At 40.3% G+C, this 12,173-nt stretch overlaps 1 protein-coding gene across 5 annotated transcripts in view; it reads right to left on the bottom strand.

Moving 5' to 3' along the window:
* Positions 1–12,173, bottom strand: part of TENM4 (teneurin transmembrane protein 4) — a 594,684-nt gene that overhangs the window by 191,509 nt on the left and 391,002 nt on the right. For 3 of the 5 annotated variants that reach the window (XM_058018887.1, XM_058018888.1, XM_058018889.1), the window contains exon 7: positions 6,990–7,225. In XM_058018887.1, the coding sequence (XP_057874870.1) occupies positions 6,990–7,225 (236 nt within the window). Of the gene's footprint in view, positions 1–6,989; positions 7,226–9,308; positions 9,408–12,173 lie in introns of all 5 variants that reach the window. The other 2 variants (XM_058018885.1, XM_058018886.1) reach the window with 1 other exon arrangement.

The raw sequence follows: 12,173 nt of genomic DNA, 5'->3' as shown, positions 1-12,173 counted from the left end.
GTCATCTCATGGATGACATTTTAGTACTACGTTTTAGTACTTCCCAGTTTCCACAGACTGGGCAAGTCTGGCAAAATAAGCAGGTCTGCAATATCTTCTGCTCCACTTTTTCAGTAATACTTTCTTGCAGAAGTGTCTCTCCTTTGAGTCCAAAAAAGGAAAGGAAGCCCGTGAAGGGTCTAGAGAGTAAGTCCTATGAAGAGTGGCTGAGGGAGCTGGGGTGTTTATCCTGGACAAAAGGAGACTCAAACGGGGGTCTTATTGCTCTTTACAGCCACCTGAAAGGAGCTTGGGAGGGTCAGCTTCTTTACCCAGGCAGCAAGTGACAGGACAAGAGGACAGAGTCTCAAGCTGTGCCAGAGGAGGTGCAGACTGGACAAGAGAAGAATTTCTTCAAGGAAAGGGTTGTTAAGCAATGAAATGGACTGCCCAGGGAGGCGGTGGAGTCATCATGCCTGGAGGTGCTCAAGAAACAACTTGACATGGCACTTTTTGCTGTATTTTATTTGACATTGTCATGTTCCATTGAAGGTTGGACACAATGATCGTAGAGGTCCTTTCCAGCCTAAGTGATTCTGTGATTCTTTCAAATGCCTATCCATCATTTCTCTAATCACAACACTTTTAAGTTCAGGTTACAAATCTTATTTAGATTGAAACAGTGAATGTTCTTTAATGGAGTTTCTATGGCAAGGTTTTTAATACGCACCTGAATGAACTGATCTTAACAAGAATAAATTTAAAGTGGCATCTTGTACCTTTATCACTTTTATTTTCAGGCACAATAGTGGACACATCACTTGTACTTCCTTCGCTCTAAATTATAAAGCTAAGAGTAGCTGCTATCCAAACATACACTGGAAAATTCAAAGTAAAAAAAAAGATGCACACAATCACCTAATAATACAAAGAGCTCTTGATGACTTTGCAAGTGATAGAAAATAAAAGGTCTACATTATAATTCATACCACCATGTACTTAAAGGTGCAGCAAAAGACAACAAAACAGGCACAAATATAAGACTGAATGTAACCCACTGTAGTTTTAATTTACACAGAATCCTACAATGCTTCGGGTTGGAAAGGACCTTAAAGAAAAGAAAACCATCTAGTTTCCAACCACCCTGCCATGGACAGGGACACATTCCACTAGACCAGGTTGCTCAAAGCCCCATCCAACTTGGTCTTGACCTCTTTCAGGGATGGGGCAGCCACATCTCCAGCAACCCATGCCACTGCCTCACCACTCTCACAGTAAAAAAATTCTCTCCAGTGTCCATCTAAACCTACTCTCTGATTTAATTTTGTATCTTTCTCTTTTCTCCAATAATTACTCTCCATTTGTGCAGGCATTTTGAGAGGGGCAATGCTAGTAAAGAGGTGGGGCTGAAGCATTTGAGTCACTATTTCATTGTGGAACTGGCCAGGGAAAGTTTATTCTGCCAGATTACCTGAGGCAGCTTTCCTGAGCTCACTGCTACTCACCAGCCTCTTATAAATTGTACCCACAGCAGCTGCCCTCGCTAATTCTCTAACATAGTGAAGTGTGACTGAGGTGAACACGGAGTCCTTGACCTTCCCATCTCTCTGCTACAGAACAAAAAATGCAAAAAGATTTCTGCAACTCCACGCATTTTTGAGTAGTGAGACAGACTCTTAAATTGATGGTATCTCTCCATGGGATTGAGACTCTTTTCATGCCTTAGCCTTTCTGAGAAAATCTACAGGGGCAAAATTTGAGACACAACAACAAAATAAGATCATTCAAAACTGGATGGAAGGGTTAAGATCTGTCATGACTTATATTTTATCTTCAGTCAGGTCAATTTCCAGAACCAGGAATTTATAAAAATACATGCAGATTTTTCCAGCTCCATTGCAAACACTGGGCCCAATGCCACTGACTATGACTGTATTTGAACCAGTGCTGAAGGAAATGGAGTTGCTGCAGTTTAAGAGAAGCATGCGCACAACAAGATTAAGACCCTTATTTCCTAAATGTCAGTGGTATGAAAGGAAGAGCTAAATGTCATCTAAACTGTCCTGCTTAGTGAGGGAGGCACTAATCCTCTCGCCCCACCAATGTTTATCTGCATTTGGTACAATAAGAGCCAGCTTTAATAGAAAAAAACAAAACACCACATATTCAAGTTATACTACACAGGAAAAAAATGTAGTGCTGGCTCGTGATGGTGTCTCAACTCAACCAGTGTCCTGGAATGTAGTTTCACAAACATTTACAATACACAAAATATATCACTGGAAATACTAAAGCACCTTTTAGACTGGATCTGACACTTTTATTGATTAAGGGTAAAATTAAGTAAATGAGTTTGCAGTTACTGAGTGAACAGAACACAGTGATTTTGTGAAGATGTGAACGAACGAAAAAAGGACCTCAAAGCTCTGTTTGAGGTAACAGATTGACTTCATAACATAAAGGCCTTCCTAGAACAGATTGTTTAGCTCCCATTTCTGCCTTTTATCAAAGACAAGACGGAAACAGAAAACATTCAAAGATTTTGATTTAAAATCCTTGTAAATCAAAAGAACAAATGTCAACAGTAGCAAAATAGAACTTAATCCGGGATCAGAAAATAAATATTAAAGCAGAAAGTGAAAGTAGCCTGTTGGCAGGGTAATAAATTGCTTTATATTTATTTATAACCTTAATATCAAGGTATAAATGTAGGATTAATAGATATGGATCAAGTTTAATAATTAAGCATTGGTAACTTTCCCTATTGATCTCTTACTATGTAAACACCATGGTAATTGGTACACTACACATCCATTGCTAACTAATTAGATTTCTAAGAGCTTTGGAGAGCTGCTTTAAATTGGGTTTGCTCCATAGCATCAAAGAATCATGGACAAACAGAGCTAAAGTTAGCTTTCGGGGTGATTCTTAGACAATAAAAAGAAAGACGCTTTATAAAACACATCATAGTCCTAGCACACTTTTACTGTCAAAGCATTTTGCCTGCAGCAAGCAACACTGTTCTTCAAGTGAAGCTGCATCTGTACAGACTTACAAATGAACACAGAGCTGAAAAGTAGAGAGCTCTGACTCCAATCAAAAGGAATGACTGTTTTGGCTTCATAATATATTTTCCAGCCCTAGCTTTAATCTAAATCAAATGCCCATCTTTCTTGCTGTTCATGCAATGCAACCGCAGCACACGCTTAAGTATAGGAAAATTGCAAGTGCCTAACACCATCAAATTGTACTTCCATCTAGTCTGGAATCTACATCAGGGAGAGGATAATAACTTCTGTTTAAACAGCCAGAAACCATTCTCCATCACTAATTAATTCAGAAACTGTTCCACAGACCTAGCCAAACAGCTGCTGGGCATGGAGATCTGGACAATCAAACAGGTATTTTCTGTTTCTAAACTTCCTCCCAACCAGTATAGCAATGCCAGAGACTCTTTACAATGCTCTGCTAGCAGGTCTGGCATCTATAAGGTACAGGAACTGCTGGCAAAGTATTAGAATAGCAACACACCTTGTGAGGTTGTCTCTGCCATTAGAATCTTGCTAGAAATTAGCCCTCCAAGGCAGAACTCAATGATGCTATACAGACCTCACCAAATCCCAGCAAAAGCCAGGAAAATTTTTCTTGTCTAGCTGTCCATTGAATGGACAATCCTAAAATGGGGAATTCAATTTTAAAGTCATATCTCTTCAGGAACTCCTGGAATAGCAAATTTGCAGGGCACTTCTGAGCTGCTCAAGGAAAGAGAGGCCTTTGATTTCAATGGTTCCATCACCTTAATGTTGCAGCCCTGATGTGCCCCTGCTTTTCTCCTTGGTGTTCTCACGGCATGAGACAAACTTCTGTGGAGCTCATGGGATTTGCATAAGCTCTGTGTGTGCAAACCACTGATGGGCACTGTCACCACTGCTTTGGTATGGTGTCTGACTCTTTGAAAAGGGGCAACAAGTCAATCAAAAGCTGGTTAATTCAAATGAAAATCAGCTTCTGGTGTTTAATACACTCTGTTATATTTTTTTGTCATTATCTCTCCAGACCAGTGACTCAGCACTGTAAAACCTTCCCCTTGATCACAGTGTTGACACATGACGGCAGCCTTTCAGCTGCCATGGACACCTATTTATGTCTCCTCTCCTCACTTTGAAACGGCCCAGCAAGATAAATGAACCTCAGGCTGCTAAATGTCATAAAGACTTACATGAAATAACAGAAACTCTGCCTTTTAGCCTCAAACAAATGGTTTAGCAAGTTCTCCAGGTGAATTTCAAAAAGAAACTGGCTTCAGCAAAAAACTTCAGAAATGACCAGTGCCTTGTTGTTCCCATGAAGCCCTGCCAGCCTCAGATGGGCACCCACCACAGTTGTGCCTGAGTGTCTGTCATGCGGGAAGTACTGCCCGTAGCAGAGTCTCTTCAATTTGTCTTTAGCTCCACACTTCTACACACAGGCAAGGCCTGCAGTGGGCAGTTTTTAATAATTAAATAGAAAACTGTGACAAGCCTGATGCCGTGAGGAACATCCTGAAGGCCTATATACCACTCTGAAGTATTTCCATTATCTAACCAATATACAAAAAACCAGATTAAATGCCAAGCTGTTGCAGTGAGACCCAACCTAAAGTCCATTCACTTAAGTGGGAATCTTTTCAATAACCTCAGTTTGCTCTGGAGGATGAAAATGGTCATTAAAAGATAACTTCCATTTTAACTAACAAGAGCAGATGGAAAGCAGTCAAGTTCCCAATACTCAGACTGTTAGACAGATTAGACCTTTTACTCATGACTAAGTTATACCTTACCACTCAGACTGTCCCCATGGCATTTAAAAGAGCAAGGTAATGCTTACATGAGAAAAATTATCTGTAAGAAAATGCAGGGGGAAGAAAGCCCAAAATTGAAGGAAAAACAGTAATTTGTTTGCAAACAGACTAGGTTACTTGGAATAATAAACAAGCTCCTATTAAGAATTACATAGTTCATATCAAAATGCAAAATGCCTCAGTTTAACTTAGTGAAAGTACATTTTGACTGTCTCATTCATTTCTTTTCTTTTGGGTTAGGTGATACAATTCTCATCTGCAACTTGACAGGATGTAAAAAATAATTACAAATGAAAAGGTTATTCATAATTTTTAAATGAGTTAATTAGTAAACCCCGCCAGAATCACTCATTACAGTAATTAATAATTGATTATACTCGAAATTAAACACAATTTTTCATCAAAATCTAATTAAATATCTGCCTTTTTTCTCGTTGATCAGAACACTGGGTCTGGTAGAGGCAATCTTTGCTAAATATGTTTATGCTGAACTGAACTATTGGATTTGATTTTTAATAATTGGTAGTTCCTTTAGAAATTAGTAATTATGACCCTTAATTACAGTGGTTCAACCTGCTCAGCATTTCTGGAACCTTGCCAGCCATCCGTGGTGTCTGGCAAATGCCAGGGAAATCACTTCAATGGAGAGGATAAAAAACATGGGAGGGCACTCACTGGACCTTCCTCTTAACAACATTAACTGTGGTTTTAAGCAGGCATGTGATCTTTTGTGAACTCTGAGACAAGGTTCTGAGTTGGAAAGCAGCAAACCAAACTCCTCTCCATCTATCAACCAGCACACACCTCCTTCTCCTCCTCCAGAATGAACTGGCGCTGCTATGCTGAGCTGAAATGATTCTCCTTTCTCCTCTGATACATGGAGATTACGTCCAAAGGAACCATGTTCAGGACATAAGGAGAATACCAGACAAATGAGAAAGGTGACTCTAAATGTACAGAGCAAATGATGAAAACTGACTGCATATTTCATCAAACTGCTGCTGATTTAATGTTGGTTAATTAATCATTCCTGTTTCTCTTACAGGAGACATAAAAGTGACCAGAGTATGATGCAAGGCAGAAGTGGAAAAGTATCAGTCATTAAAGAAGTGTATATAAAAGGAACACAGTAAAAGCAATCCTTGGTGGTGGTGCTAATCATATTCATGTAAAATGAAAGCAAAATCTTTCGATCCAGATTAAGATTTGTAATTCTAACCACAACCTTTTATAGATCATTAGCGTACAGCAAGTCACAGCAAAATCAAAAAGACTCATTTGAGCCATGAGAAATGGGCTTTTTTTACCCATGAACACATCTAAAAGTGTCTGACAACTGGAGTTTGCACCACAGACAGTTTAACATAGAAGTCCAGGAACGGACTTTTTAAAGACATTTATAACACACATATCAAAGAGAACTGAAGAAAAAGTAATGTTAACATTCCAGCTTTACAGGCTTAAAAATACAGTTTTCACTTCTAGCAGTTCAATTACTTTTGCAACACACAAAAAGAATGCTTTTTTGCAATGAACACTGACAAGCTGCATAAAACAAAGAAATTCAGATCATGCACAGTTAAAGAAAAATTCACTGCTTTTCCACCCAAGATGCAAATTTCACTAGCAGCACCTACTCTAAAAAGGCCCCGAGGAACCACAATCTCAACCCAGTCCTTCTCCATCCTCCTGGTCACCCTGTGAACTCCAATATAATTAGTTAAATGTCACTGAAATGGGTGTGTCACCGAATGATAGAATCAAACCACATTTTTGGGTACCAGGATCTTGGTTCTGACCTGTCCCACCAAAGTCAGCACTGAGGGACCTGGATGTGACTGGGACTGGGACATCCTGTTTTAATGGGATGCTTAGAGAAAACCAGGTGGTTTTGCCTCACTCCAGGTACACTTTTCTCTGCACAATGTCCATGATATTGAAGGGAGTACAACTCCCTCATATGACTCATGTTTTACTAAGCCCTTCTGGCTTTATGACAGGTGTTAAGCTCCCTACCACAACACTGCAACACAAACAAATCAACAGATGCCTTATTTACCCGTCACTTTGTACCACAGTCTTGACCCTCTGTTTCCCAAACATTAGCAGTACGGGAGGGTTTGTAGAGAAATGGAATAAAAGAAAGAAAAACAAACAGCAACAAGCTTACCTATGAAATAGGCCAGCAGGATCACCAGCGTGACTGAGATGACAATGGCACTCAGAGCAGCACATTTCCAGTTACAGTACTTATAGGGTTTCTTCAGGTTAAAGGCAGGCCTAGAAAAGGTACTTCTGGGAAGGGGCCTAGGGGGAGGCGAGTACACAGTGCTGGACGTCAGGGGATATCCCGGCGACGTTGTACAAAAAAGGGGAGAAGTGCCTCCAGGTTTGAACAGGAAGTGCCTGAGGGAAGAAAGACCAACAGCAAGTGACTCCTCACACAAATCGATGCTGAGGGAGACGTGGGGTGGGAGAATGGCGACTGCTGCCAGGACGAGGAAAGCAGCTCCACACAATGCTGGCTACAGACATGGACGGCATGCACAAAAGAGAAGAATAAAAATCAAAGGCAAGTCACATAGAGTAAAAGAAAACAAAACCAAACGAAAAAATCAAAGTGCCAACAATGCCACAGAGAACTCTTCAAGGGCAGGAGTCCCCTCTGTGGAAGAGCTGGCGTTAGAGTGAGATGAAAACCCCAAGCACAGCTACGACAGACTGGTGGCACGGGCAGAACTGGGAGCCTGCTCGCACTCCCACAGAAATGCCCTACGGAGGCTGAAGAGGAGCGGAGGTCAGATTAAAGAAGGGAGGGCGTTTATCAATTTATTGATCACTGCATGAGAGCGTTTTTTGTGTGGCATCGGTGAATGGAGATGGGGAAAAGGAGCTTAAGCCATTCCAGAGCACCCAAATTGTCACAGAGGGGAATATTCACACTGTCCCCATCCAGCAAATTTAAGTGTCAGACAATGGCGTGGCTAAAAGCATCAAAGTCCTGTGTGTTGCCAGTGGGGAGAAGCCCCTGCTTCCACAAAGCAGTCCAGTGCACCTTGGATAGAAGGCTACTTTTAAAAAAGTGTGAATTACTGTCAAAGGCAACAGCATTTCCTGTCCAGTGACACATTGGGAGGCACCATATTTTGCCCATTATGACAAACGCAGCCTGAGAGCCAGCCCATGAGCACCTTCGGTGACACTCATGGAAGTCAGCATGGAAAGAACACACTGAAGCCCATGAGTTTCTGAAATGAAATGTCCCAGTGGAACTTCTGTCCATGGGAATACTAAATGAAAAACCTGATTTAGGTGGGACATCATGCTGTAAAAGGCATTCAAATTTTGGGAATGAAACCAGGGAAATGGAGGGGACTAATCTACCACCATGCTTCTGTAAAACAAAAATGGAGCTTATGAGGACTGAGAAACAGCCTCAGTGCCCTTTGCAGATTCTGCCACGGCTTATGGGGCCAGATTTGCAGCCAGAGTAAATGCAATCAGCATGGATTCGTGGGAGTCAGTCACTGGCTAATACCAGATGAAGAAGTGACTCTATTTTCCCCATGAAGTTACTTGTGCAGTGACGGGGGGAAACATCACATGCAGAAACATCACAGTGCAGAAAAGCCACCAATTCATGCAGGAAAATGCAACATATAATTTTCCAAAATAGGTGTCTGTATTAATACAGCCATGGTTCTACTGGTACTCTAAGCATGACTGCTGAACATTAGAGAAAGATTCGTTATTTTTTTATTTCTACTAATGCTTTACACAAAAAAGAAAAAAAATTACAATAAGTCAGATACTATCCCCTTTTTGAGAAGTATTTCTTTAGATAGAGATGTATCTGTTCTGAGCAAAGAGGCACCTGCAGTGCTCAAGTACACCAATAAGCTCTTGTGTGAATGATGGCTACCAAATTATGAGCTGCCAACACAAGATTCAACAGTTTTGGCACCAACTATCAAGTTAAAAGTCCATTATAATTTAAAAGTTATGTGATCAAAATTTGCATAAATGTGCCAGAATGTTAAGGTTAAAGTCAAACTCCAAGGCTTGGCTGACATACACCACTAGCAGACACTTACTTGTGAAATAATGTATGTGGAAGATATCAGTTAATCAGTGAAGTATCAGGCTGTCAGCACAATAAAGGTTTCAGAGTTTTATGAAAATTAAATTAATTTTGGTTAATATGGGAGTTGAAATTGCTGTAGGTACTTCTTACAAATCAAAAGAGTTTCAAAACAATAAGGGGATAAAAAGCAAATGGCATGCAGTGGCTCACTAACATATTAATGAGTTTTCCATTAATATGTACAGGACACAATGCTCTAAGCCCCAGAAATTAATTTTTTAAAGCCATATCGGAAGAGGTCAGCAATGGTGTTGCCCTTAAACATCACTGGTGTGACCAAATGCTTTCATGCAAAGATCATAATGACTGTACAGTAAACAGGAAGACCACGTAAGTGTCACATACCCATCATTGTAAGCACCGTCATGTCGGGAGGAGGTGAGAATGTCCATCTCAATGAGGTTGTCCTGCAATGTCTCTAGGAATGTCTGCTTTGCTATGTTTCTACATACATATGGAAACATGAATGAAGCCAGTGAGTCATGCATATATGAAGTGTGATCTTATAAACCACAATGGTTATAGTGCAGTTGTGCATGGAATTAGAATGATGGACCATATATTTATATGTATAAGATGCTACACATATACATATATAGCTTTTTAAAATGTTCATTTCTTTATATATACACTATATATATGCATATACACACATACAAGCACACACGCCCATGTGCATGTATCAAAAAAGTGGATGTCTTTGTTCAATGCACATTATTTATTTCCAGCGACACCTGAAACCTTCCAAACTCCTGGATCCAAAGGACCAGATTTCAATTCAGCCCAGCTGAAATCTGGTTATACTCCTGCACCTGTGTTACAGTAACTCTGAAAAGGGACAGCACAGTATCTCCATCCCACTGTGGCCAGTACCTTGGTAGCACTTTTGCACTTAACTTTCTTATGGATTTCCAGCAAAAATCTGCCACTCCTTTGCTTTAGTTTCATTTTTGTATTTGAGGACTTTTTAGTTTCCAGTTTGATTAATTTATTTCCCTTGTTGAATAATAACTCACTAAATAGAGTAAAATGTAAATTTTCAAGATGTGACTTTTGCTCAATATCAGTATTCCAAATGAAAGTCTCTTGGTGATAAGCAGATATAAGCCAGAAACAGGTTAAGCTGTAACCCAAATTCCAACACCAGAGTATTGGCTATAATCTGGAAAATACAGGCAATAAGCAAGATACTTAGGGCCTGCACATGCAAATGCTCAGGACTGACACTGCACACAGCAGCAGTATTTTGCAGTATTTGTCCTCACGGCATGTTCTTTTATAAGTCACATTTTGACCTACAAATGCTAAACTGCTTTGTACTTTTTGAGAAGAACAGCAGGAACATAAAGAATTAACTCAGAGGCACAGCTGGGAACAAACTGTGTCTTTCTCACATTTGGGCTTGTTTCTCGAGACCCAGCAAAAGAACATTCTTCCCTTGTTTTTTAAAACAAAATACAGTCCTGATTTCGCCAATGTCTGTTTTCAGCATCAAAACTGAATCTAAGCATGAATGTGAATAAATCCCCTGGCAGAAACTAGTAAAAAAAATATAACAGCATTGTGACATTTTATCACTTATGCAGGATTAAGAGCCTAGAGCATGTAAGTAACATGAACTCAAACAAGAATTCCTGTCAAAGAAACTGGATTCAGGTAACATGCTAAACCAAGAGAAACCAGCTCTGTCACATTATACAAACCCTGACACTGTTTTTTCTAAAATGTTTTCAAACCTAATTTTCATTTCTACTGCCTCCTCTTCCTGCTGCTAATGCCAGCACTTGTTTAGCTCAACTCCCTGCTTTTGGAGGCCTTCGGGCTGCTTCGACAGAACAGATCTACTCCTTGATCTGAATGAAAGTGAAGTAACTCCTATTCATAGCTGTGGAATAAAGTGGATCAACATGCATGAGCTGTGTGCCATAGCACTTGAGACATCAATCCATCCCCAAGTGTTTGCAGCTTCCTTACATTCCCTGGGAATGCAGGAAAGACTGGATGTTGAGTTCAATGCATAGAAAAAAAGAAGCAGCATATGTGCATGCATTGAGCATTTAATGGGTAAGAGGCAAGGCACCTAGCAACACACCAATCAATAAAAGTTCATCGTTAGTTAAAATCCATGTCAAATTGGTTCCATGAATTTCAGTTGTGGATTGTCAATAGAACAGAGGAGGGGAGGGTTACACAATCTCGTAACGTATGCATTTATAACAGACAGGTCGCTGGGTCACCTCAGGGACTGATGCGTGACTGTCCTCCTCACGGAAGGCTCACGGAGCCTGATCCCTTGGAGATTACCTGTAAATCACTGGCTAATTACAAAACACTCTCCTTTCTCATTAGCAGTAATGGTGGGAGAAATCTGACCTTACATGATTACCACATGAAATTTCCTGGGAATGGAAGTCTCCTGAAAACTGCTGATTTGTCAACTAAATGTCCATCTAGTTGGCATTTGTTTGCTCCCACAAGGTCTCATATAAAGGAACAGAAAGGAGGCCACAGAAGGAAGAAGACTGAGGAATAAATATGGGGGGAACTTACCTGTCAGGAGTGACTGCTGAGCAAAGATCTTCTCATCACAACCTTGATAACACATGGCTTTTAAAGCAACAAAAAAGGGAGCAGACAGGAAAAGAAAGAGGAGAAAGGAGAAACAGAGAAAAGGGAGTAAAGGGAAACTAATGAAAAGGAGGGAGAGAAGAGGAGGGGCTCTTCCTCTTGCAACATACAAAATTCTCAGATAGGCTTATCCTGTCAGTTGTATATTTGTGCTGCACATCTCTGCTTGCCCTTGCATTACAATTTAGAAATTTCCAGGCAGTGACAAACCAGTCTAAATTCCCAGTTCTGAAAACTGCCTGGAGTCCATGGCAGTCAAAATCAAGCCACTTCAAACTGGTTAATTTCTGTAACTGCAGGCACATTCCACAGCCTGTGACAATCCTAGTTTAAAAGATGCAGCTTTTTTCTTCTTGTGTTCTCTCTCTGTTGACTAATATGGGATTAAATAAAACCCAACGGAAATACAATTCCATTTTTGACATGAGATTACCATAATCTCCTAACTTCGAAAACCTTTATTCTTGGATTAATGTCTCTTGGCCAGAATTTACATTTCTACATACCGGACATTTTATTCTCATAGGTGATGGTCTTTTTATTTGGCTCTAAAAATCTTTGCAGTGGAGAAGATGGGGAAGA

The sequence above is a fragment of the Melospiza georgiana genome, chromosome 2 (genome assembly GCF_028018845.1).
Source record: "Melospiza georgiana isolate bMelGeo1 chromosome 2, bMelGeo1.pri, whole genome shotgun sequence".
In the NCBI taxonomy this organism is placed as follows: Eukaryota; Metazoa; Chordata; class Aves; order Passeriformes; family Passerellidae; genus Melospiza; species Melospiza georgiana.
Note: the sequence above shows the minus strand (reverse complement) of the source record. Positions and strands in the feature narration are given on the sequence as shown.